General features: G+C 47.8%; 13 protein-coding genes across 13 annotated transcripts; 7 read left to right on the top strand and 6 right to left on the bottom strand.

Annotated features, from left to right (window-relative positions):
* Positions 1–808: 808 nt before the first annotated feature.
* N7479_006250 (uncharacterized protein) lies at positions 809–2352 on the bottom strand (the record flags this gene model as incomplete). The annotated part of the gene is made up of 4 exons (XM_057253945.1): positions 809–1431; positions 1520–2033; positions 2111–2138; positions 2219–2352. 4 exons carry the CDS (start codon positions 2350–2352, stop codon positions 809–811), a joined length of 1299 nt encoding a protein of 432 aa, XP_057107807.1.
* Positions 2353–2794: 442 nt separating this feature from the next.
* Positions 2795–3282, bottom strand: N7479_006251 (uncharacterized protein; the record flags this gene model as incomplete). Its single annotated transcript, XM_057253946.1, has 4 exons — positions 2795–2821; positions 2898–2979; positions 3031–3125; positions 3187–3282. 4 exons carry the CDS (start codon positions 3280–3282, stop codon positions 2795–2797), a joined length of 300 nt encoding a protein of 99 aa, XP_057107808.1.
* Positions 3283–3578: 296 nt separating this feature from the next.
* Positions 3579–4972, bottom strand: N7479_006252 (NUDIX hydrolase; the record flags this gene model as incomplete). The annotated part of the gene is made up of 2 exons (XM_057253947.1): positions 3579–4425; positions 4488–4972. 2 exons carry the CDS (start codon positions 4970–4972, stop codon positions 3579–3581), a joined length of 1332 nt encoding a protein of 443 aa, XP_057107809.1.
* Positions 4973–5617: 645 nt separating this feature from the next.
* Positions 5618–8055, top strand: N7479_006253 (SPX domain protein; the record flags this gene model as incomplete). Its single annotated transcript, XM_057253948.1, has 2 exons — positions 5618–7867; positions 7924–8055. 2 exons carry the CDS (start codon positions 5618–5620, stop codon positions 8053–8055), a joined length of 2382 nt encoding a protein of 793 aa, XP_057107810.1.
* Positions 8056–8422: 367 nt separating this feature from the next.
* On the top strand, positions 8423–9210 carry N7479_006254 (DsbA family oxidoreductase; the record flags this gene model as incomplete). Its single annotated transcript, XM_057253949.1, has 2 exons — positions 8423–8467; positions 8539–9210. The coding sequence occupies 2 exons, from the start codon at positions 8423–8425 to the stop codon at positions 9208–9210; spliced, it is 717 nt and encodes a 238-aa protein (XP_057107811.1).
* Positions 9211–9746: 536 nt separating this feature from the next.
* Positions 9747–12101, bottom strand: N7479_006255 (6-phosphofructo-2-kinase PFK26; the record flags this gene model as incomplete). Its single annotated transcript, XM_057253950.1, has 2 exons — positions 9747–11583; positions 11824–12101. The coding sequence occupies 2 exons, from the start codon at positions 12099–12101 to the stop codon at positions 9747–9749; spliced, it is 2115 nt and encodes a 704-aa protein (XP_057107812.1).
* A 1254-nt stretch (positions 12102–13355) lies between these two features.
* Positions 13356–13856, bottom strand: N7479_006256 (uncharacterized protein; the record flags this gene model as incomplete). Its single annotated transcript, XM_057253951.1, has 2 exons — positions 13356–13757; positions 13848–13856. The coding sequence occupies 2 exons, from the start codon at positions 13854–13856 to the stop codon at positions 13356–13358; spliced, it is 411 nt and encodes a 136-aa protein (XP_057107813.1).
* A 554-nt stretch (positions 13857–14410) lies between these two features.
* On the top strand, positions 14411–16139 carry N7479_006257 (FMN-dependent alpha-hydroxy acid dehydrogenase; the record flags this gene model as incomplete). The annotated part of the gene is made up of 5 exons (XM_057253952.1): positions 14411–14438; positions 14506–14564; positions 14639–15878; positions 15928–16001; positions 16053–16139. The coding sequence occupies 5 exons, from the start codon at positions 14411–14413 to the stop codon at positions 16137–16139; spliced, it is 1488 nt and encodes a 495-aa protein (XP_057107814.1).
* Positions 16140–16726: 587 nt separating this feature from the next.
* N7479_006258 (nitronate monooxygenase) lies at positions 16727–17978 on the top strand (the record flags this gene model as incomplete). Its single annotated transcript, XM_057253953.1, has 5 exons — positions 16727–16844; positions 16891–17418; positions 17465–17493; positions 17544–17806; positions 17870–17978. 5 exons carry the CDS (start codon positions 16727–16729, stop codon positions 17976–17978), a joined length of 1047 nt encoding a protein of 348 aa, XP_057107815.1.
* Positions 17979–18561: 583 nt separating this feature from the next.
* N7479_006259 (RNA-DNA hybrid ribonuclease) lies at positions 18562–19891 on the top strand (the record flags this gene model as incomplete). The annotated part of the gene is made up of 3 exons (XM_057253954.1): positions 18562–18763; positions 18839–19397; positions 19462–19891. 3 exons carry the CDS (start codon positions 18562–18564, stop codon positions 19889–19891), a joined length of 1191 nt encoding a protein of 396 aa, XP_057107816.1.
* A 456-nt stretch (positions 19892–20347) lies between these two features.
* On the top strand, positions 20348–22295 carry N7479_006260 (putative Na/H antiporter; the record flags this gene model as incomplete). Its single annotated transcript, XM_057253955.1, has 5 exons — positions 20348–20465; positions 20517–21190; positions 21241–21323; positions 21374–21782; positions 21882–22295. 5 exons carry the CDS (start codon positions 20348–20350, stop codon positions 22293–22295), a joined length of 1698 nt encoding a protein of 565 aa, XP_057107817.1.
* A 310-nt stretch (positions 22296–22605) lies between these two features.
* N7479_006261 (class I SAM-dependent methyltransferase) lies at positions 22606–23641 on the bottom strand (the record flags this gene model as incomplete). Its single annotated transcript, XM_057253956.1, has 5 exons — positions 22606–22870; positions 22930–23053; positions 23125–23372; positions 23427–23534; positions 23589–23641. 5 exons carry the CDS (start codon positions 23639–23641, stop codon positions 22606–22608), a joined length of 798 nt encoding a protein of 265 aa, XP_057107818.1.
* Positions 23642–24063: 422 nt separating this feature from the next.
* On the top strand, positions 24064–25377 carry N7479_006262 (putative salicylate synthetase; the record flags this gene model as incomplete). The annotated part of the gene is made up of 1 exon (XM_057253957.1): positions 24064–25377. One exon carries the CDS (start codon positions 24064–24066, stop codon positions 25375–25377), a length of 1314 nt encoding a protein of 437 aa, XP_057107819.1.
* Positions 25378–25864: the final 487 nt, after the last annotated feature.

Consider the following 25864-nt stretch of genomic DNA (forward strand, 5'->3'; position numbering starts at 1 on the left):
GATGATTTTAATCAGATTGAATACACGCTAGGAGCTCCACTGGGCGTCGGGGTTCATTACCTATCGTGGTTAGCGCCCTGCCCTGAAAACGGGTTTCATCCAAAAGATACACTAGTAATAAAAGAACACGCCTCCGAGCGTATTTGGTTATTTTCATTATGTCATGCATAGTACAGAGTAGGTACTACTTTCTCCGCACGTGATGGAATCTTGTGTACGGAGTAATGATATTACACATTATTACATTACGCTGAGCAGGGGTAACTCCGAGAAACCTGCAGTGAGTGTATCACGTGACATTATATACTTATTAGGTTGTCTTTCAACTTCTACTTTGTACATCGTCCACATATTCAAATAGTAGACCTTGTTCTGTCAAATGAAAGTGACCCAATTGAAAGATATTGTTATTTAGGGCAAATCCTAGAAAGTAATGGTGCACTCATTATGATCAATTTCGATCTATGCCAGACCTAAGCCTGTCCACCGGTCCGTTCAAAAGCGCCGATAAAACAATAACCATAGAATACATATGTATGTCGTGAGAGAAGCTCTCTGAAGATCAGAAATATGCACGCTGAAAAAATTGCAGGACATGGGTCAAGAAGACTTTGGCAAAGCCAGACGAAGAGATCAAAGTGACTCTCCGTGAAGAAAATTCGTTGCGTTCGTGAGCCATCACATCGGATCAGACATTGCTGAGGTCAGTCGTGAGAAAACAGACTCAGAAATCTCTTGTTGGAACACCAATTTCGAGACATAATCCCCAAACCAGCAGGTTTCAACTGACATCCTAGGATTGCCACTCTTACTCGCTGGAAGTAGGAGCTTCCGCCGAGCCAGAGCCAGAGCCAGAGCCGTTTGCGCCGCCACGACCACGTCCACCACGACCGCTTCGGCGTCCACCACGTCCACGACCCTCGCCAGTACGGCCCTCAGGAGCTCGGCCCTCACTAGCACGCTTAGCGTCATTTCGGCCTCGGCCACCGCGGTTTCCCTGTCCGTGACGACGGCGTCCACCAGACTTGGCACCGTTATCGCCCTGAGTCGGAACATCAGCGCCAACAGAACTGTTATTCAAACCCACATCAGCGCTAGCCGGGGTAGCATGGAGGCCGGTGTCAGTCTCATCAGGGTTGCGAGGAAGCTTGACCCATTCACTGCTCTCATCGGAAGTAGGAGCCCAGGTTTGCTCCGCAATAGAGTTTCCAGCATCGGAAACCAGAGTCTGCGCAGGAGGGGCCAGCTGATCAGCTTGGGAAGCTGCAGGCTCAGCCTGGGCGCCGAAAGAGGTATCCTGGAGCTCGGTCAGTCCAGCATTAGCCATGGTGGGATCGGACGTAGGCTCCGTGGCAGGGGTTGCCTCCGAGGCAACTTCGGTAGTCTCCTCAGGTGGAGCGAACTTGTCAGATGCTTGCTTCACATCACCATCTAAAGAGGCCTTATGTCAGCAAGCACATTCAAGCACATTCAAGGATATTCAAGGATATTTGTTGGAGATGGGGGGTTCATTACTGACAAGTAAAATCAAGAATGGTACCCTCAACAGAATTGACCTTCTCATCGGCACCCTCGGCAATCTTCAGTAGCGAATTGACTGCCGACTGGTTGCCAGCGTACACTTCGAACAGAACACCCTCGAAAGCACGACTCTCAGTAGTGACGGCATCACCGTCGCGTCGAAGAATGGCCGCGGCGCACAAAAATTTAGTCACGGTATAGAACTGCTGTCGCAGGGCCTTCTTGGAGGCTTCAGTCGCATCAACGATGGCGTTCTTACGGACAGCTTCGAGCTCCGCCTCATGCGCCTTGACAAGCGCGGCCTTCTCAGCAACTAGACGGTCCTCGTATTGGATAGCGAATTGCTTGTAGTGACCAATCTGCTCTTCCGTCTGGGCAATAGTAGCCTGAAGGGTAGGCTTTTTGAGTACCTGGGCCTTCTGATCGTTGTTGATCTTCTTCTCGTCAACCAGTTCATCAAGCGACTTATCCGGGTTTTCGGCGATGATAGCGTCGACTTTGGTGAGGGAGTTCTGGTCAAAGAAATAGTAACGTTAGAAATGTATGGGGAAAAACAATTGAAACCAAAGAACTTTCGAGAATGACTCACCAACTTCTTCACGGCATTGCGAAGGGTCCTAAACGGAGCATACAGTTAGTTCGCTTTCACTTACGCATAGGTGACCACACAACCAGGTTTATGAGGTTTCGAACATACTTCTGCAGCTCTTTCAAGTAGTTACTCTCCTGGCCATCGCAGCTGGGGCTCTCGGGATCCTTGGAAACGCTTGAAGCTCGGGAATTGCCTTTCTCCTCGTCTTTGAGCTTCTGGGTAGCGGAAGCGGGAGGCATGATGGGAATGTGGGTAACACAGATATTAAAGTATTTCCGAAAAGCCTGTACAGGTCAGGAAGAATCAAACGTGATAACGTTGAAGAATTGAAGAACAGATGGGTGTTATGAAGGAAGAATCAATATGCGGGACGGGAACCCTTTCTTGGTCGGTGTGGCCCACTGGCTTTGGGCAGACTCTCTACGCGTTATTAGTGCGCGAGTTAAACAATCACAGCGCTGTCTATGTCTATATGTGTGCAATTTACCAGGCAACTGATTCGTTATTTGATTATATCTTTCATTGTATTGCTCCAGGGTATCATATCCACATTCGCCCACAACGCCATAATATCACAAAATGCAAGCCAATCTTAGTACAGTATCTCCGCGTCTTTCATATCCATGCTAGGCAAGTCTTCACCAAAATGAATGGATTGAGATCATAGTATTTTGGGCCTGTCTATCCCTGGAACTTTCGCAGTGTTTTCTAAAGGAACCCATGTCAGCTGTATATCCTCACGAGTCTTCTAGGGAGGCTCTTAGATCAACCTCCAACAACGCACCTCAGTGACTTTGCGCACGGTATTCGCTGATATGTTCTTCTCGCCGGACTTGTGCGACCGAATCGATGCCTCGTGCATTAACCTACAATGTGTTAGCCCATCGCCAGGCCAGTTCAATCACGTCGATGAGCACGCGAATCGGAGGGTTGCGACCGGCAGACCAAGCCACCAAGACAAAGGATAGAGGGAGACGCACTCTTGCATGAATAGCATGTAGTCCAAGAAAATCTATTCAGCTACCATTAGCCACTGGAGAATAGAGAGACTTCATATCGAGACGACCGTGTACCAGGATGTCTGCATTCTTACTCACGCTCCGATTGGAGTGGGCTTTGACAATGCGCTTAACTGTCCCTCGTGGATAAAGCTTCTGAGCTGCCGCCATGACGAGTATAATAGAGGAGAGGGTGAATTCGAAAATGGTGGTGTTCAATGTTTAATGTTTACCCCCAAAAAAGGATGTGGGGACTGCTCTCTTATCTGACCGAATAATACCTTATGTAGTTAACTAACCTTGGAATGATCTATTTATGTAAGTTGGTATTTATGCCTGGGCAGGTGTGGGCACGGGACGGGTACAAAGTATTTCCGACATGTCCGAAACATGTGATGTCGTATGTACTCTAGTAGATCTTCATTATTAAAATCTTTATTGCAAATGTATATTGCTAATGTACATCTTCAACGCAGCCGTCGAAGAATTTGCCAGGCTGAAACACTAGCAATTGAACCAATGGCTACACGCCAGGCCAGGAAAACCCAGATTGCTATGCGCAAACGGTCATAATACCCACGAAGCATGATCCCCACAGCATAGGAAGTCCCATCTGTTGCTCGGTCTGTCAGGCCATAATATCTTCCCACTCCGAGACCACCGATGCCCACTTCATTGCGATCATGTTCGAAATTCGTCTCCTGTGTGACTGGGAGTGCGGTCGTTTCCCCATCAGAGGCCATGTTACTAGGACGAGCACCCGATCTCACATTGAGTGCATTATGCTTCCGCAGATTATAAGTCACCATGCTTACAATCAAGCGAAGGTCAGGCACGGTAAATGTTGGGTATTTCCACAACTGTACAGTCTGGTGGGGAGGAAGCATATCCAAGAAGTCAGCCAGGATGCCGAGGGTAAGACCCCAGAGGAGCAGTGGACGGGTAGTGTCATTCGAATCTGCTTGTCCACTCAGACACCACCCCTTGAATCGCTGGATCAGAGAAGATTTGGGTGTATTCTCTTCCGGAACAAATCCTGGAGTTGTAGTGCATTGATGGGTTTCCGACGGGACCAACCTCACAGCCGAAAACTGCATCCAGCCCATCAGAGACCGAATTGCAAGACGGGTCAGAAACCCGCCTTGTCGACCGAAGCGCTGCGACATATCCACATATTCCACAGTCCGCAGCGATGGTGATAGAAGAGCGCGCAGGGGAATCCAATGTGTTGATGCTACTTCCGTGGGCTGTAATTTAAGGGTCAAAGGGTCGCTGCGAGTCGTAAGGAAGACGAAGGGACAAAGAACCATCAACCTACACCATCCAGGTCAGTAAGTAATCTAGTTCTCAGCAACGAAAGCGAATGGCATTCATACGGTTCGGACCCCCAGCTGGTAGTAACCACCCGCTCAGGGAGATTGCCCACACTAATGGTATCGTCCGTTGTCAAATCCAATCCGATTTCCTCTGAAGCTTCCCTGATAGCTGCCGCTTTATCATCTGCATCTTCCGGGTCTCGCTTCCCACCCGGTAGGGCAACATGGCCAGTCCACCGGTCCCCCACGCGTGAAGCACGCTTGATAAACAAAACCTCCGGTTCGCCATGCTGGACCCATGAGTATGAAAAGAATTCATCTAAACGTTGTTGGGTTGGTTGGGCTGGCTGAGAAATATTTTCTGCGGGGGTTGAGTTGGGCCAATGGTCGTAGGTTGGTCTGACCCGAATAATCAAGGCAACTGAGGCGCGTTTCTTGCAAGTTAGAGGGTTTGGGACATGAGGATAAGGTTGACGATGTAGTTCGGTTAATACGCCATGCAGATGATGGGACAGACCCGAGATTTTTGTAGATTTGGACTCCATCAAGTGTAATATGTATTGATGGAGTACAAAGTACGTTAAATCTGTATTGGATGTTTAAAAGATCCAACCTCGGGAAAGATTGTGATATTATTCGATATCGGAGAATCCATTATGCACGTACCTCTTCGTGATCCCGACGGGGGGATGGTATTCTAGGTCTAGCCCCCTGTCTATGTTGTACCTATACTGTATGTACGGAGTACTTTGTATGGGTACTTTGTAAGATAACATATCTCGGAATATATATTATCCGGATTAGTTAATACAAAGTCAATCTCGATTCCATTGCTGTGCACTCTGGTTGGTTCAATTCAGCGAGCACGTGCGTCTATCGCTGGCTATCGAACGCTTTCAATTCCTGAAAGCGCTACCCGTGGACGGCATATCCGTCGCTTAGTTTCAAAAGCTAAGCTATTTTTCTCCCTTGGACGTCTGCGCATGTTTTTTGGATCTTCAACTAAAATATATCAACTCCTCTTTCCCCCCCCCTTCTACCTTCTAATTGAAGATCAATTGATTTCAATCCTCTCTCTTATATCTTCCTCCCTTCCGAATCCCCTAATCAGAGAGGTGCACACCCACCTCCCCCCCGGCCGTGTTTGAGTAACAACTACGCAACACCATTTACAACCGGACTGGCTCAAAATGCGGTTTGGGAAAACCCTCCGTGCTGCGGTGTACCCGCCCTGGAAAGGGAAGTACATTGACTACACCAAGCTTAAGACCTTGCTGAGAGAGAATGATGTCACCCGAAATGGAGAAGACGCCAGTGACTCCGATGATGATCAATGGACTGAGCAAGATGAGGAAGCTTTTGTGCAGGAACTACTCAATGTAGAACTGGATAAGGTAAATTCTTTCCAGGCAGAGACATCGCAGCAACTCCGAGAACGGACAACAGCATGTGAAGTCAAACTACGACCTTTGGCATCTACTCCGGATCAAGAAACGCCCACCCTCGATGAACAGACGAAAAGGACTGTTGCTTCAGAAGTTCTGCAAGAACTTGACAACATCACCAAGGAAGTCAGTGCCTTGGAAAAGTACAGCCGAATCAACTTTACTGGCTTCCTCAAGGCTGCAAAGAAGCATGACCGCAAACGAGGGGCCCGGTACCGGGTGAAACCTTTGCTCCAAGTGCGACTATCGCAACTGCCTTTCAACTCAGAGGACTATTCGCCGTTGGTCCATCGACTCTCGGTGATGTACTCCTTCGTTCGCGAGACCCTTAGTCATGATATCGTGCAACCAAGGGAGACAGAGCATGGATTTGGCCGTGAGACCTATTCGTCTTATAAATTCTGGGTTCACTCAGACAACGTTTTGGAGGTCAAGACTCACATTCTTCGTCGATTGCCGGTCCTTATCTACAGGCCGGGAACTTCCAAGGACCTCGATACCATCACTGAAGACCCCACCATTACTTCTCTCTATTTTGATACCCCTCAATTTGATCTCTACAATCAAAAGGTCGCACGAGCACCCGAAGCCGGATCTTTGCGATTGCGCTGGACGGGATCACTGAAAGACAAACCTCCTATCCACTTGGAAAAGAAGATTGTCACCGACGACGACGAAAGTCGACAAGTCAAGGTACAGCTCAAAGACAAGCACATTAAGGAATTTTTGGACGGCGAGTACCGCTTCGATAAAAAGCTGCATCGCATGGAGGATTCGAACAATGGAGATTCGGCCGCCGCCGCCGAGGCCTTGAAAAAGGACGTGGATGAGCTGCAGTCATTCATCAAGGACAATGACCTGCAACCCATGCTCCGAGCCAACTACACGCGCACCGCCTTCCAAATTCCCGGCAATGACCGAATTCGTATTTCCCTCGATACCAACCTTGCGCTCATTCGGGAAGATGCCCTCGATAGCGAACGGCCATGCCGCGATCCGGCTGAGTGGCACCGTACCGACTTGGATGATGCCGATATGACTTATCCCTTCAATGGTGTCAGGACTGGAGAGATCACTCGATTCCCTCATGCTCTGCTCGAGATCCAGCTTCGAGGCAAGGCCCATAACACCGAGTGGGTCAAGGACCTGATGGTCTCCCACCTTGTCAAGGATGCTCCCCGCTTCTCTAAGTTCGTCCACGGCGTTGCCTCATTGTTTGAAGACCATGTCAACAGCTTTCCCTTCTGGCTTGGTGAACTTGAAAGCGATATTCGCCGTGACCCCGAAACTGCATTCCATGAGGAGCAAGAGCGGCTGGCTCGACGAGCGGAGGAGAACATAGCAGTGGGTAGCTTCATGGGAGATGCGCGTAGTCCAGGTGTTCGCCCACAGGTCGGATCACCTTACCACCAATACTCTAATACAAGCTCCCCCTCGGCCATACGGAGATCCTCAGCAGTCACCGGACCTGCAGCGCGACACCCACGTCCCTCCATCCCAGAGCCCCAGGTCCATGATACTGAACCCGCTTCCGAACCACATGAAGAAGCTGAGCCGCTCACTCGCTTCGAGTCCATCTTTCAACTATTAGGGCTGTCTCCTCGGGGCTGGCTTGGAACTGAATCTGTCTCTTTACCTCCTGGCGTTCGACACCCTGGCGTCTGGATCAAAGATGCCGGGCCCGTTCGTGTAGAAAGTAAGGTTTACCTTGCCAACCAGCGCACATTCATCAAATGGCTTCACATCAGTATTCTCCTGTCGAGCTTATCACTGGGCCTCTACAATGCTGCTGGCAAACATAACCAGGTAGCCCAGGCACTAGCCGTCGTCTACACATTCTTTGCCATCTTCGCCGCAGCCTGGGGATGGTTCATATATGAGAGACGGGCCCGCCTCATCCGCCAGCGGAGTGGAAAGGACCTAGACAACATGCTCGGTCCTATCGTAGTCTGCATTGGTTTGGCAGTTGCCTTGGTCCTAAATTTTGTCTTCAAGGTTAGATTTCCCAGTCGTTTCCTTTTAACTCAGCCTTCTCGCTAACTTGTTAACAGTATTCCTCGGCACTAAAGGGCCGCAATCACCCGTTTCCCGATGCGCCTGTTCACTCTAATTCATCGGCTGTTTTCGATAGCAGCTCGGGGGGTTCATGGGGTAACTTGAACCAGGCCCAGCAGATTTTGTAATAGTCCTTCCGGGGCTTTTTTATTTGAACATGTGGAACTTGAGTGTAATTATTGGATAATAGCGTATACCTCAAAATAACATCTGGGACATTTGTGATTTATATTCTCTTATCTAATATCTCATCCCAGCTAATACGTGAGAATCAACACCCTTTAGAAGACTCGAGATCTCACATGAGAGAGAACCCCTGAAACCCCGAATCCCGAATAGGTATCTCAATGGAACGCTTACAAATCGATTTCATCCCCGACATCAAAACGACAACAACTCGCCCCCCCCCCCCCCCCCCCGCCTCCCAAAATATAAGAAAGCAGAGATATCCTAAATCCAAACATCTCATATCTCTCTCCTGAAATCCTTGATACAATGACGAATTTCCAGATCCAGATAATCTCAGACACCGTCTGCCCCGTAAGTATTCGAACCATATGCACAGATCTATACCCATCCACAAAATCACCCCAAATCCACAAACTAACCAGCGGGACAAAAAAAAGTGGTGCTATGTCGGCTACCGCCGAATCTCACGAGCAATAACAACGCACCAAGCCAAGTACCCAGCAGACACATTCAGCCTGCACTGGAAAGCATTCTACCTCAACCCGGCAGCAGCCGAGTATCCCGGCGTGAACAAAGCCGAGATGTACAAACAGAAATTCGGAGCTGATCGCTCGGCCGGGATTTTCGCGCGCTTATCTGCTGCGGGTGAGGGCGAAGGTATCCAGTTTAGTTTTGGCGGGAATACTGGTTCCACTCGGGACTCGCATCGCTTGCTTTGGTATGCTGGACAACGGGAGGCTGAAGAGGTGGCTAGGAAGGAGGGGACGGATAGTGGTGTTATTGGTGGGTTGCAAACGAGGGTTGCAGAGCGTCTGTTTCGGGCTTATTTTGAGGAGGAGAAGAATATTACCGATCTGAAGGTTCTTCTGGAGGCGGGTGTTGGGGCGGGATTGGATCGGGAGAGTGTGAAGAAGATATTGGATGAGGATGTTGGTGCTCAGGAGGTTGGTTTGGAGGCTAAAGCGGCCGCCAGGAGCTTGGTTTCTGGTGTGCCGTATATCTCTATACAAGAGAGATATCACGTTGAAGGGGCAGATGCACCCGAGGTCTTTATGGACATCTTTGAGAAGGTGAAGGCTGAGCAGAAGGAATGAAGGATCATAGAATCCTAGCTCAAGAATTTTCTGTCCTACGGTCATGTTGAATGGTTTTAATGTTGTTATGATCTTCTGCATTATTCTATCGACAAGCCGCAGCAAGTAAAACTATTCAGCCTACCAAGCAAAAGAACTGATTCTATCTTGGTGTATTTGTGGGTTGAGAGATATCTGTATTAAAGACGTTCTTGATGACCTATCATTTCCAGCTCACAAAGCTAGCATCCCAGAGGTCATCAAAGTACACAAATTAACGCCTATCATGCAACGAGTGTCTGGGTCGCCTGTAAAAAAAAAGTCCCAAAAAAAGTCGAGGAAAAAATAGTTAATACACAATCAAGATGCAAACGGGAAATAGAAATCAAGGATACAAGCCCAGTAAGAAGCAGAAAAGTGGAGAACGTGTAGTGGCGGCGACTGTAAAAACGACCAGAGCCTCAAGGCTCGACCAAGTCATCACACAGGAAAGAAGTCGTGATGGATCGTAGCAAGTTATAGAATTTGGGAACTCCATGTTCAAATTGTATGGGTATTCAGTGGGTCGTCTGTGCTTTGACCTGGTGCAGTTCGTAATCGGGAAGGTAATCAAACCAGTCGCTCTCAGGATTGTAGCGGTATGCCTTGAAGTCTACGCCATATGGCTTGGGCTCAAGCATGTACAGGACGCCCATCGGGACATCGAGGTCAGCAACCTCGTCACGTTTCAGGCCACGGAAGTAAGCCAGGAGAACACGGGCAACGGATCTATGCCCAACCAGGAGCACATGGTCTGTAGTACGCTCTATCTCAACAATGACTGTGCGCAATCGATTGATGATGTCGAGGTAGCTTTCTCCACCTGGTCCGGGGTATCGGTAGAAGAGCTTATCTCTCTTACGGTGAAAGTACTCCTCCGGGTACTGCTCTTGAATTTCCTTGTATGTCATGCCTTCCATCTTGCCGGAGTGGATTTCGTCCAGCATCCTCATCTGCTTGATATCGTAATCATCTTCGTTGAAGTATTCGGCAGTTTGAACGGAGCGTTGCATCATTGAGGACCAGACACAGAAGTTGCGCGGCCCTTCCCGGGGAATGTAAGAAGGGTTGGGAGGTGTGCTGTCACCGGGCCGGGGGGGGAAGTGCTTGATAAGGTCTTTTTGTCGCTGATATGCCTCCCACTGTTTCCGTTGGTGATCTACGAAGCGAGCCAGCGCCTTGGCATACCTTCTCCCGTTCTCACTGAGATCAGAGTCACCACCGATACGGCCTGCAGCATCGTCCAAACTTTCGCCGTGTCGTGTGATCCAAATTTGGCGTGGAGAGAGATTGAAATTAAGCAAGTAGTAGACGACTTGAGAAGCAAGGAAGCCATGGGTCTGGTGAGCGACGACTTTACGACCGACATCAATCATCTGGATGAAAGCCATACGATGCTTCTCCTCATATTCACCGAGAGGCACGTACGACTTTTCGTAGAGAGCAACACGCTTCTTGAAATCTTCGAGTGCCTCGGCTGGGTCCTGGCCTTTGTAGTCAGGACCAGAAAGTTTCAGTCGCATGTTAGCCTCGAGCAAATCCTGATCCACACAGCTGCTTTCAAGGAACAGGATATTTAGCTCGGGGCCAGCGCGGTTGCGAATATGGTCAACAATCGCTTTGCGGCGTTCCATGGTGCTGTTAGTCGCATCGAGGATGCCAATGCTGCCACCTTCCTCCAAGATATACTCAAGCAACTCATCAAGAGTGTCCAGCGCCACCTGCTCTCTCATCTTGACGGCACGCTGATTCTGGGGGTCAAAGAAGTTGGCGGTCTGGTCCATGGGTTCAGGCGAAGCTTCGTTGATAGCTTCTTCATTCTCACGGGATTGTGCAATGCCCGCGTCGATCGAGGGCACAACAGTACTTCCGTTTTGAGAAACTTGTTCGGGCTCCTCTCCATTCACGAGAATTTTGGCTGGCACCACTGGAGGGGGAAGGGGTGCCTCGTTCTCTGGCGGGGAGGCGTCTGCTGGGTTCAAAGTCGTCCCAACGCTGACACTCAACCGGCGCACTGAGTCAACGAGATCCTTGTGGAAAGCACTTGGTTTCCGATCCTGGCCACGACCAAGCGGGGCGGGTGATGGGGACTTTCCAGCGGCCACACGGCGACGCTGTCCAACATTGAAGATTTCGGTGTCATGCTGGAGCCAATTTAAGTAGCGGGCCAGCTTCTTGGTAATGTAACTTTTGCCTCGCGCCGGGAGGCCGACCATAACAATGACAAGCTTTGCACCGATATCCCGCTGTGCAATGCGGCCATCTGGAGACACCTTGGACTTGGTCAATCCGGGGATATCGAGAGTAGTTGCTCGGACTCGACCGGGAGTACCAGGAGGGTGGTAAAGGCCCAATCTACGATGATCATATTAGTCACGGCCTGCCAAGCGCATCCAAAACAAGTCACACGACAGCAAACGTAAGAACAACGATTGGGGTTTGGGGTCCGGGGTAAGGTAGATTAGTTCAGAATAAGGCGTTCAGAGAGCATCGGGACTGGCTCCAAGGTGTATCATATTGATCAAGCCTCGTTCTGATAGGCTCATAGTGAATTCCAAAGGTTCTAGACAAAAAAAAAAAGAAACAAATACTCACATCTGTGGAGACGGAGGTGCGGTAGAAACCGGAGTGTCTGTCAAAGCCGTTCCGACTCCGCCCTTGGGCGGCAGTGAAGATTTGTGGGAATCGGAATGCAGGTCATTACCTAGCGCTCGGTTGACCACAGATTTCGGAGGCATAAGAGCTCCTTCTTTTCCCGATCCCGATCCGTTAGACGCGCCGTTGGGTTGAATAATATTCCTCTGATCTCCCGCCTCGGGCGAAGTGGCCGACGTCATGATGGCCGACCGAGCAATGCTAGAATGTTGCGCCATCCCCTGGGGGGATGTTCCGTGTGTCTGCGTTTTATTAAAAAGGTATTGTTACTCTTTTTCAGAGCTTTCTCACATGGAGAAGTTGATAAGGGCTTGTGTCACACCTGGTCAACTCGAAGACGAAAAAAGTTGGTGTGAGAGAGGGGAGAAAAGAAAGTGTCCACGGAGGGTTTGGATGAGTCAACCAACGGGAACGCCAGACGTCACTGGTATTGACCTAGGATATTCAAGTAGATTTCAGATATTTAAGGGGTTGAAAGAGGGGGTTTCTTTCGAGCTGGTGTTCTTTTTAGTGCAAGGAATTTTTTTGGTGTGCTTTTTTTCCCCCTTGTCCAGCATGTGGGAGTACAATATCACTCAAGGATAGACAGTGCCAAGGACATGAAAGAACTAAAGGAACAATTAAAATACGACCTTGAGTCTGAAATGCTTTGAAATGATGAAATCACGCAGCTGCAGATTAGACTTAGTCTACAAGGTGGATCGATGGCTTAAAGATCGCCCATATATGATGTCAAAGGAAGTGTATACAGCTTGAGGGGAAAGAGAAATAGGATTGATAATGATATGGAGATGCAAGTTATCCAGATCAGATCAGGATTAAACGGTTCTTATAGACATTGCATTGATGGAAGGTCTCACAAAACTATGCAAGATGCACTTGTCCTATCTCTCTATAATAGAGAATGCTTGGCTAAAGCATACAGAGTAACTACGGAGTACGGTGTACAGATTCGAGAAAACACGGCGGTGCATCGAACAATACTCAATTTCACCTTCGCAATATCCTCATATTCCACCAAAATGTTTATAACCGTGGGTTCCCCGTCTTGGTAAGGGGTGTCAGCGCATACCCCATTTGATTCCAGATATGACCACCTCAATAAAAGCACACATCTACTCCATATTTAGAATCGAACTCAGCCTCTAGTGGATCAAACAATAATTATTGGAACACCTTGTGTGACCTGAGTCTCACCGCTCGGGCTGATCCATACTCGGCTTCCTTGGGCACTTTCGGTGCTCGACACAACAGATTGATCTCCGACCAACTGTAGGTGTCCGTTGCTGCACACTGATCTCCGCTGGCGTAAGCCCCGAAATGGTAACCCATATCCCGTGGTCAGATGCGGAATCCTTGGCGCTTGGCGGTAACGCAGGGGGGTATCACAGATAGCATGCCTAGAAGATAGCCTCCAGGGATATTGGATACGGTGTGAATAGATCGCATGCATCCACGCAGAATGTTCCTTATCAGTTGCTCAAGTTCAAGGTCAAGCCAATCAAGCATGCGTATGCTGCAATGCTCAGTGCTGTCAAGACCAAGACCGCATTTCCACTAGTACGGAATTTGTGTCGATGGATCCCATCCTCTCCTACTTCAGAGAAGAACTGCCTGTTTCCCTGCGAGCGGCGAAAGAGTCCGATGATGAGAACACCCGTGCCATATATCGCGAAAAGAGCCCCAATACTGTAGAATTCGGCGGTGAAAATTTTGAGTACAACGAGGGCGAAGGAGAACTGAGAAAGAGCGGTTCGGACATAGGCCCCCTCAAAGGTGCGTTGGGCCGCGCGCACCTCAACCATTTCATCTGAGGTCAACACTGCCGAACAGGCTCGATGCATTCGAAGGCGATAACGGTCACCTGCACGACGCTGAGACAATCAGACTACATGGTGGGGATAGGACAGGAGAGATGAAGAATATGGGGTAGACGGCTTGGGAGAACATTTAGGTAAACACACCTCAAACATGGTGACGAAATCTCCGAATTAAATAAAAGATGTCAGTGAATGTATTAAAAATGAATTATATCCGAACTTGTTCATAAATTTCAAGGAAGTTGGGTTCCGGAGATGTGAGAGAGTCCCGGGGAGGAAAAAAGATGCGGATGACACCTTTGAGCCCTCACGTGGGACTCAAAAGAGCTGATCGTATAATATATGTATACGATGTCATACTACACGATATATATTGTATTCTATTTTCTTTGGCTTCTTTAATTATTCTTTACAAAAAATGATTCACAACTACCAAGTACTGTACAAAGTAGAACTAGAACTATCTTCCACCAATAACCTGGAGTCAATTCCAATCCCTTCTGAGTCGGTAATCGAAAATGCCCAATATGGAAAAACCAGCCACCGACGTTCCCCACACTTTCCAGAGTTTCTCCAAGTTGTTCACGGGTATCTTCTCCAATTCACTTCTCTCGCATTTTCACCCTTTCCCATTGTCTCTCTCAAATACTCTGTGTCGATCTCCATAGCCCTCCCACAATCACTCAATCCATCCTTGCGCCGTAAAAATGGCAAAGGTATTCGATGTGACAGAAGGTATTGGTTTTCCGCGCTGGTCCATGTGAACCCCCACGCGGGATATTTCGACTGACTAAAGAAATAGTCGCAAAGCACAACACGCCTGAAAGTTGTTGGGTGGTTCTATATGGCAAGGTTTACGATGTACGGTCTCATGCTATAAGGTCCTTATGGTGTATGGCACATACCTTCCCTGGCCACGTCTGACTCTCATCTAGGTCACCGATTTCCTGGGCAGCCATCCTGGCGGTGCAAAGATCATTTTGAAACTTGCGGGCCAGGATGCCACCGAGGAGTATGATCCTATTCACCCGCCAGGTACATTAGAGGAGGGGCTGAAGCCCGAGGCATGCTTGGGAACAATCAATGCCGACACATTACCAAAGGAGAAGGCATCCGAACCTCAGGAAGAGATTGAGGGTCCACCGCCTATGGAGAATCTTCTCAACTTGGATGAAATTGAGGAGGTGGCTACTAAGCAAGTGAGCAAGAAGGCTTGGGCGTACTATTACTCCGCATCCGACGACCAAATCAGCAAAAATTTCAATAATGAGGTTTACCGGTCCATTCTCTTGCGACCTAGAGTTTTTGTGGATTGCACAAAGTGTGAGCTGGACACAACAGTCCTTGGCCATAAACTTAAAACGCCTATTTACGTGTCTCCTGCGGCGATGGCCCGTCTAGGTCACCCATCAGGTGAGGCCGGCATCGCAGAAGCATGTCGTAGCTTTGGAGCCATGCAAATCATCTCCAATAACGCTTCCATGACACCAGAACAGATCGTCAAAGACGCTTCCCCGGATCAAATCTTCGGCTGGCAGCTTTATGTTCAGATCGACCGCAAAAAGAGCGAGACAATGCTTGCACGCATCAAGAAGCTCAAGGCAATCAAGTTCATTGTTCTTACCCTCGACGCCCCGGTTCCAGGAAAACGCGAGGAGGATGAGCGAGCTGGTATGACCGGACAGACTGCAGCTGTGCCCACTGGCGCGAAAGCCGCTGAGCGCTCGTCAAACGATATCCCTAAGCCTACCGAAGCGTCTGGAGGTGTTGGCCAGCAATTATTTGCAGGCACCGATCCCTCCTTGACATGGACGAAAACTTTGGCTTGGCTTGCCACTCAGACGGATCTGCCTGTTGTCTTGAAGGGTCTGCAGACTCACGAAGATGCATACCTCGCCTCACTCCATGCACCTCAAGTTAAAGGTATCATCCTCTCCAACCACGGAGGACGCGCCATGGACACTGCTCCTCCGGCCGTCCATACTCTGTTGGAAATTCGTAAATACTGCCCTGAGGTCTTCGACAAGATTGAGGTGTATGTGGATGGAGGTATCCGTCGTGGCACAGATGTCGTCAAGGCTCTCTGCCTAGGCGCGAAGGCAGTTGGCCTAGGACGCTCGGCTCTATGGGGCTTAGCAGCGGGCGGAGTCGACGGTGTTCGTCGAACATTGCAGAGTAAGTTGACTAGGTATTTGATGTGGTTCTATTTCTAACTCGGTGGTAGTTCTGAACGATGAAATCAAGACTTGCATGCGGCTGCTTGGAGTGGAGCGGATTGATCAATTAGGGCTCCAACATGTAAGTATCTTCTCGTCACTTTGTCTTTTAGTCCACTAACTCTTCTTTTAGCTCAATACCCGCGTTACCGAGCAGCAGATCTACGATGGTCCTACTGGTCTCGAACCCTTACGGCACGCATTCCGTGCGAGACTGTAGGAGCAAAGTTATATACTCCAAATGTAATTGTCTATATCTCGAACATACTTTGACTACCTTGATTCTTATTGTCTTATATCCAATCATGTTTTTCTCTTTCTCCAAAAAGTACACCATCCCGTTGATGGTCCACTATATCAACGCCACCCTAGCCCATCTCCACCTACAAGCCACCACACACAACTGAGAGAAAAAGAGAGAGAGAGAAAAAAAAATATAAAAAAATAGTTTCCCTGGGAATCGAACCCAGAACCTTTCCGGAACACTTGCTTGAAGCAATTGTTAACGGAAAATCATAACCGCTAGACCAGGAAACTAGTTAGTGTAGGACAAGGCCTGTTAGACCATTATAACCATGTAATACTATTCCTCAATTTCGATGGATTTGACCAAAGAGATATTTAGTTAAAAATATCTAAATATCCATCTTATAATCTCAATATTATGTCTTTTGTAAATATTTAGAGCCAAAGTGTTAGTAATATGTACCTATTAAAGGCTACCTTACCTACTCTACATATAGATACACAGGTCGCCATATCTTCCCCGCATCTTAGGATCTATTCCCTTCATAGCTCAATATTACAATGGCAAACATCCTACAATGGTTTCCTCGTGCAACAGCTCCATTCATTGCTAATGCACCAATGTTTGGATTTGCCGATGTCAGCCTAGCAACTGCTGTCACAAAGGCCGGAGGATTTGGTATACTAAACCGACCCGGTGGCAGACATTAGACTGACCATTATAGGCTTCATTGGTGGAGGTTTCAATTTCCGATCTGAATCCACCCAGCTTCTAGACCTGGACGATCAATTGGCAAATGCCCGCTCCACCCTCAGTTTGATCAATGATCAACCATTGCCCCTTGGTGTCGGCCTCATTACTTTCCAGCCAGATGGGCTCATTGACAATGCCATTCCTATTCTCCAGAAACATCGAGTAGCGGCAGTCTGGCTGTCCTTCCCTCGGACTGATGCTGATCATCTTCCAATCATACGAGCCATTCGGAAGGCCCAGGAGAGTGACTGGGATATCAAAATATTTGTCCAGGTAGGAACTATCAAAGCTGCAGAAGAAGCACTTCAGCAGGAGGTGGATGTTCTAGTAGTTCAAGGAACCGATGCAGGAGGACATCAGTGGGCCCAGGGTGCTAGCTTAATATCGCTCTTACCTGAGGTGCGAGATCTTCTGTCAAGGGCTCGGAATACAAGCATTGCTATTCTGGCAGCTGGGGGTATTGTGGATGGGAGGGGCTGTGTTGCTGCTCTCGGCCTAGGTGGGTTGTTCCATACTTCATTGTTGCAGTGGATTGACGGAAATAGGCGCGGATGGAATTGCTATGGGCACAAGGGTGAGTCTTGCTTCTTCTCGTAGGCACGGATCCTTGCTAATTAAGTCCAGTTTGTTGCAACTTCGGAATGCCCTGCTCCGTCTGCGATTAAACAGACCATTGTATCAAGAAACGATGGTGGAGTCTCAACTATCAAGTCCATCCGACATGACGTATTCCAATCAACTGATCTCTTTCCGAGGCAGTATGATGGCAGGGCTATTATCGGTGTCAATTACGAGGATTATCAAAAGGGGGTCAGTGACGAAGAAATCATTCGACGACACAATGAGGCTAAAGGGGCTGGCGAACATCAACGGAGGACTATATGGGCGTGAGTATCCTAGCTCTATACTGTATGCACCTCCTGGACTTTCTGTGTTAATGGTTTCGATAGCGGTGCGAGTATTGGAAGTATCAATGCAGTAGTTTCTGTTGAGCATGTCGTGCAGTCTACCCAGCAGGATGTGAGGGTGGTATTGGATAGGTTGAAGGCGGGAATTTAGCTCTGTGTATCTAGTATCTAGTATTTTGTGTCTCTTGTTTTTTTTGGGCATGGAATCAAGATATTGGCCTTCCAAGGTTGGATCTGAAATATATACGAACATGAGAATCAGCACAAACATACATAAAAACAAGGCCAATCCAAACCAATAACCTAGCAAGTTAAATACAAGCAAGAATAATTTCCCCCTTTGAAATCATAAATTGGTGTCAGATTAAGATCGTCAAGCGCTGGCAACAGGCCGAATTGAGTATCCCCCCTCCTCTTCCACCCCCCTCTTTATTTTCAATTTCAATTCCTCGACCTTCAAAGTGACCGTCTCTACCTCTCCATTTCCCTTCCCCTACAATTAAACACCTTCCAGATAAACCAAGATTCACGGCCGTGTTTGGTCAGCCTTCAAGTTGGGACCTTGGTGTTCCCTTCTGAGCTGCCCGCGATTTATTCCTCGATTGATTCCTGTCCGCCCAGCCACAAATGCAACGTCGAATCGTGAATTTCTAGTTGGGACTTACAAAAGCCTATGCCCTCATTTAAATACCCCCACAATCATCCACTCGAACCCCAGCGACGATCAATCCGCGATGAATAAGACTACGCCCTCGCCGAGCCCGGTCCCCAAAGCTTCGCCAGGCTCGAAAACCTCTCCTTCGCCGACCGCAGGCACAAAGCGCAAGAGAAATGCCCCGGCCAAATATTATGCCGTCAAGGCGGGTCATAAACCGGGTATCTACTATGGGTGGAATGACTGCCTGGCTCAAATAACAGGATTCAAGGGAGCAATTTGTGAGTGCGCTCCTCGCAGTGGTTCTTCCAACAGGCGCGCCAATTTGGCCCGAGACTTACGCATAAGCTCCTTAGTCCAATCATTTCCCTCCCAAGAAGCAGCCAACGCGTTTCTGAACGGCGTCAAGCTTCCAGCCGCATCGCAGACCTCAGAGAATACACGATTCTATGGAATCCAAAGGGGCCGAGTTACTGGAGTATACACAGACTGGACAACGGCACAGGAGCAGATTCGTGGATTTCCGCGACCTCGATATCGCAAGTTCTCCACTCGTGAAGAGGCAGAGGAGTTTGTACAAGAAGGACAGACCCAACCCCCAGTAGGGTTCGGCGTGGCACCTGAGCCTCATGGGATAACGACCGAAAAACCAAAAGATGCAGAAGGGGTCGAGTTTGCGCCAGGCGACGGCCCATTGCCGACAGGAGCTGAGGATGGATTTGACCCCAACGTCATCTTAGACCCAGCCACTGGAAAGGTGATGTACAAGACCGCCCCCCAGATGGCGGCGACAAAAACACAATCAACAGGTATCCCGGGTATGCTCCGGATATACACCGATGGGAGTTCATTAAGGAATGGCACCCCATTAGCATCGGCCGGGGTAGGGGTATACTTCGGGCCTGGTGATTCGAGGTTCGTACATTCGCCCGTTGGGCTGTTGTCCATCACTCCTTCTAACTTCCGTCACTTATCCCAGCAGAAATGTATCGGAGCCACTCAAAGGCAGTCGACAAACGAACCAGCGCGCTGAATTGACCGCGATCCTTCGAGCGATTGACATTGCTCCTCGGCACCGCGATGTAACCATAATCACCGACAGCCGATATTCGATTGATTGTGTTACCGTATGGTTTATCAACTGGCGTCGCAACAATTGGATGACCCGGGACAAGAAGCCGGTTGAGAACAAGGATCTGGTTGAGTCGATTCTAATCAAAATCGAAGAACGCAATGACCTCAAGGTGAAGACCTTGTTTGAATGGGTTAAAGGTCATAATAAAGACCCTGGTAATGAAGAAGCCGATAAATTAGCCGTCAATGGAGCCCAAAGGGGGGTATCTGCCAAGGCAGAGGCTCTACATGTGGCCCAAGAGGTGCCTGATGAAGTATTTGATGAGGATTTCTAGGCATATGCACAAAATAAGAAAAATTTTACATCTAATATGGAATAATGAAATAGTCAATGTGTATAATATATAGTCCTGTATTTTTTTCAAGTATATCGTACTGTCAGATGCCAAGACCACCTAGGATGTTTCCCACCACCAGAGTTCTCCTTTCTCTTCTTATCTTTGCATCTTCCCCTCCTCACACTCTATAGCTCCCCCAAACAAATGCTATTGTTTGTTTCAAAGTTTCAATTCATCCAGATGATCTTGTCTACAATCACACAGGAAATTCAAATTATGATTCAATAACATTTGCTTGTGCTAGTTCAACCTTGACATACAGTCATCCAAGACTTCGGATTTCACTGGTCTAACTCTTATTGAAATCCAGCTTACTCCTTTGATTGACATATTTGGGGCTCATCGCTCTTAGCTATAACTCGGAACATTTCAAGGAGCATCGTGCAAAACAAAATGCCGACACTCGCTCTCATCAACTTCAACATCGTCTGCGCGACGCTTGGGGGTTTTATTTCCCTCTTCGGGCTAGTATCCTACCTTTGCAAGGAGCAGTTCTACCTATCTGAAGCATGTTAGTGTTATGTCCTCCGCCGGTATCACCTTATTTGCTAACAGGGAATAGTAATTTCCCTGCTAGCCGGAGTGTTATTCTCCCCTCATGCAGCCAATTTCATCAGGCCGGAAGACTATGCATTTCACTCTGAAGAAAACCTTGAGGCAATCACTTTGCACTTTACCCGCCTAGTGCTGGGCGTGCAGCTAGTCTTAGCCGGGGTCCAACTCCCAAAGCGGTATCTACAGATCGAATGGCGGAGCCTAGGGCTACTCCTTGGACCAGGCATGGCTGCCATGTGGATGTGCAGTAGCTTAGTTATATGGGCCATGGTTCCGAACTTCAAGTTCCTTCATGCCCTGATCATAGGCGCATGCGTGACTCCAACAGATCCTGTTCTGTCCAACTCCATTGTCAAGGGCAAGTTTGCCGATAAACATGTTCCGCGTGAGTTACAGAGGATTATCATCGCTGAATCTGGTGCCAATGATGGCCTTGGTTACCCGTTCCTTTTCTTTGCGATTTATCTTGTCCAGTATACTGGGATGGGAAGCCAAAGCTATAGTGGTGGCGCGGGAAAGGCGATGGCCCTGTGGTTCTATGAGACCTGGGCATATACCATTCTGTTGAGTATCGTATATGGAACCCTGGTTGGTTGGATTGCGAGGAAGTTGTTGCATTGGGCAGAGGAGAAGCGCTATGTTGACCGGGAGAGCTTTTTAGTGTTCGCTATTGCTCTTGCAGTGAGTTTACCTCAAAGCTAAAAATGATACTTTGCTGATCCATCAAACAGCTGTTCATCGTGGGAACCTGTGGTTTGATCGGAACAGATGATCTTCTTGCTTGTTTCATTGCTGGAAACGTATTCACACAAGAGTAGGCCACCTCGACGCAGGCTGTGATATCACGAATGCTGACAGAGATAGTGACTGGTTCCGGCTTGAAACAATGGACGACTCCCTCCAACCCACAATCGACATGCTTCTCAACCTGTCTGTCTTCATGTGGTTTGGAGCGGTCTGCCCATGGTCATCCTTTATAAACAACGGCGTGATTCCAATCCATCGGCTCATCTTCCTTGGGATATTGATCCTCCTAGTCCGGCGCATCCCAATTGTATTCGCCATGCACAAATGGATCCCACAGATCGAGCTTGTCTCCCAGGCTGCATTCGTCGGCTTCTTCGGTCCCATAGGAGTGGGCGCAATCTTCTACCTATCAGTCAGTCTTGAATTCCTGCGCAAGATCCAAGTCGATGGACAAGTCCCAGAGGACGTAAAGCAAGTCATGGAGACCACCCAGGTTGTGGTTTGGTTTCTTGTAATCTGCAGTATAGTGAGTCCAACTCTAACACCCCCCCCCCCCCCCCCCCCACCCACAAAATAACCAAATCCTTATATCCTCCCGTCTTATTCATTTCCTGACCAAATCTAGGTCGTACATGGCCTCTCAGTCCCCATTGGAAAAGCTGGCTATAACCTCCCAGCAACCATTTCTAGCGTCATCAGCACCAACACATACGAGGAGCGCGAACCGGTCCCCATCTCGAACACTAGCCACACGCACAGCACGGCCACACCTCTCACAACGGGAGAGGATGTGAGCTACCGCAGCCGCAAGCGTGGGTTCCGCCGCCCGCTAATCTTTGGAATTGGTCATTCGGTGATCCGTTCTCGCTCGCCGTCCCACCAGCCCGGCGTGGGTCAGTCTGGTGAGCCGGAGAGACCTGTTCACCTGGTCCAACCCGGTGAGCCCGAAATACCTGTTCATTTGGGTCAGCCCAGTGGGCCTGAAATACCTGTTCACCTAGTCATTCATCAGACTAGAAGCGGGGAGGACAAGCCCTAGTCCTAGTTGCACCTGAGGATTTGATTGAATTTAGGCGGCTATGCTTTGCTTTGATTGGATTCATCCAATTTCTTAGCTGAGCGAAGTGTTGCATGGGTCATTATATGTCCTTCTTTCATTGCACGTTCTAGACAGCGTGCATAATTATGTTGTTTTCTGTAGTCCATTTCAGCAACATTATCGGAGTTCTGCCTATGGGTCTGCATATTCAGCTCAATGAACTCGGCTTTGTTTATATGATTTATTCAAATTTATACATGGTCAATAATCCTATTGGTAATCTCGAATCATATCAATATTTTAGATTTCTTCATTTCTTTTGTGCCAATATTACCACAGGGGACCAGTTGTAAATACAGCTCTTTGTGTTTTGTAGTTGATAGAGCGCTACCTCTTGCTTGGTGGAAACCAGCATATCATGGGCAAGTGGTCTCTTGATGCCATGAAGTATTTCACGGAGAGCCATCAGATAAGTGTTTGTGCATAGTTGTACCAGCTCAGGCTTAAAACGACCGGTTTCCGATTGGAGAATGTTGAAGTCCTCCTGCAAGTGGCCTGGTAAATTCGAAGCCCAACTATATAAATTTATTAATAACTCTTTGACGACCACCTAGGGGATAACAAAGTAACAAACCTATAGTCAAGATTGGCCCTTTTGAATATTTCATTGATATTCCGCTCAAAATCTTCTGCTTTCACACCCTTGATATGCTGGTGTACCAAATCAGCTTCCTCCCATTGTAGATAGCCTCCAGGTTCTAAAACCTGTATGTCAGCTTCTATAATAAGACTGTGTAAAAGGAGTATACCTAGTTAGCTTGGGTCTTACTTAACAGATGCTTGATGTGACGGGACAATGATGATATATCCTTTCCTCGTAAATTACTAGCCCACATTCTTAGATGCACCACGTCATATTGACCATGTAAAGACGAAGGTGGATCAACCAAAGAGTTTAGAAGACCCAACGTAATATTTCGAGGCCATAGCTCTTTTGATGGAAACTGACTGTCGGAAATGTCAAACCCGTGTATTTGAACTGTCGGAAGCTGTGCTGCAAGGTCAAATATCCAAATTCTATGAAAGAGAGGTTAGTACAAACTTCGAAAATAGATATGGATAAAGGTGTACCCAGTTCCTGTCCCAAGATCTGCAATCTTCATGTCCTCTTGTATGGGGATATCGGGATGTAACTCGAAGCCTGAATGAAGCTTCCAAAGCAGATGCTGTGCATCTAGCCTGGTCCCCATTAGCATTCGGTGAGGGGACCTTAACAGACAGATTCAACCTCACCTAACTGAGTCTTCAATAGCTCGACCTAGAACATATCCATCTTCCAGAGTCATAGTGTTTTAGATGGAATGAGTAAATAGCTTGCCTTTCAAGAATGAAATCTGGTAGATTTATATGTATATGATTAAGGGTCTTGAGACTCCAAATTAGAACCCATGACACCATATAACATGTAAAAGGTCATCTTACATATTTCGTCAAAAGATTCCAAGGTTATGTGCCTATGTAGTTACACTACGTCTCGTCACACTTGAAATTCCAGGCTGCGGCTGAGGAATATGATACAGATATGCAGATTTTCAATATATTATTGTTGCACAAGGATTCTGCTGATTTGTATCTTTCTGAGCGTGACTCCGGAGTGTGTTTTGTAGCTTTTATATTGCTCTACCTTTGGAGTTTCAATATTTGAAGCTACCTCTTTTGAACATACAACCACACACCTAAGGTTATCGATTTACATGTGTAACTGAAAATGTCTCAAATGTCCATCACCTTCACCAGCCAAGCCGACGTCTTAGAAACTGTTGTTGAAGTGCTATCAAAACACAAAAAAGATGACTATTATGCATACGAGCGGGGAGAATATTGGTATATTGGTATTGGAAGTCGGTCATCGTTGGTGATTGACTCCAAAGGACAGACTGTGACGGTTAATAACGAATCCGGTCAAGAATCGCGCTCCATTGATGGATCTTCAATTGCCGATATCGCGAGAGAGTTTACCAATAACTTGACAAGTGGGTTCAGGATATTTGGCCAAGCTGGATTCAACTACGCTGCACATATCCTTGAACAAAAATACACGCCTGGCAACTGGCCTCTTCTAGCCCTATTTGTTCCCCGCATTGAACTTGCTCTTCACCGACATACGATTACCTTGAAAGGTGTCGACGAGGAAGTGAAAGCTCTATACGACTCGATCCAGAACAGCACGGGCATCCCTCCCTTTCAGAATGCCCAACCCATCCACACCGAAGATAGAGTGAATTACATAGAGAGGATTGAGAATGCTCTCTTTGATATATCCGCAGGCTATTACAAAAAAGTGATTCCATCTCGCACGGTGGAAATTCCACATAAAGTCAATATGCCAGCCACTCTTCTTAGTGGCCGGCGTTCCAATAACCCTGCACGGAGTTTCTCCTTGAACCATGCAGGCTACCGGGCAACAGGATTTAGCCCGGAGCTGGTGGTATCAGTGAATAATAGAAGGATAACAACCGAGCCACTGGCTGGCACTCGATCAAATATCGGAACCAAAGAAGAAGTCGAGAAGCTACGAGAAGAGCTCCTGGACGACCCGAAGGAAATTGTTGAGCATGTGATATCGGTAAGAGAGGCCATCACCGAGCTCCAACAACTTTGCCCACGGGATACAGTCAAGGTTGAAGATTTGATGTCGATCCGAACACGTGGGTCTGTACAGCATCTAGGGTCTCGTGTTACTGGGATTCTATCACCCGAGAAGGATATGTGGGATGCATTTGATGTTCTATTCCCGTCAATTACTGCATCTGGTATTCCAAAGCATGCCGCTCTCGAGGCTATCCAGCGCCTGGAGGATCAACCGAGAGAGCTGTACTCTGGTGCTATAATCATGATCGAAGATAGCGAATCGTTTGAAGCTGCACTTGTTTTGCGTACTGTCTTTCAAGATCAGAATCGTGCTTGGATCCAAGCTGGGGCTGGTGTTATCTCTCAGTCCAACCCACAGCGCGAGCTGATGGAGACTCATGAGAAGTTGGCGAGTATTGCACCATTTGTTATTCTGGATGTTCCAACTTGAATCTCTTTTATATAGAAATTGACACAGTTTGCTTGTAAGTGGTATATACTCATGGCTTCATGAGGTTTCTAATATCAGGTGATGATGATGCCGCAAGTGTTGAGAGTTAAAAGCATCTCTATAGACACCGAATTTCAAGTGATAAAAGTCTCATAAAAACGCTATGCCATAAATATGGGAAATCCAAGAGTACAAGAACTAGATAGATACAAGAGAGAACGAAGCTTTACAAGCCCCCACACCATGCCTAGACCATAGAAGATGCTCTTAGAAGAATAGCAAATACAAGTGGTGTGCATTGGTATCAAATATGCCCGGACATCCGTTTTCCATGCCCTAACTAAAGGAAACTTCATAACCTCGTCAAGGTGTTTTTGACCTGATAACCAAGATAACCTGTTCCATTTCGAAGGGTACCAGAGACCATTTTCTCTCATCGAAGTCATGTGTTTGTTTTTTGGTGTTTGTGTTTCGTTTTTGTCATTCC

This window comes from Penicillium vulpinum (genome assembly GCF_028829585.1).
Source record: "Penicillium vulpinum strain IBT 29486 chromosome Unknown utg000003l_segment0_segment0, whole genome shotgun sequence".
Taxonomy (NCBI): Eukaryota; Fungi; Ascomycota; class Eurotiomycetes; order Eurotiales; family Aspergillaceae; genus Penicillium; species Penicillium vulpinum.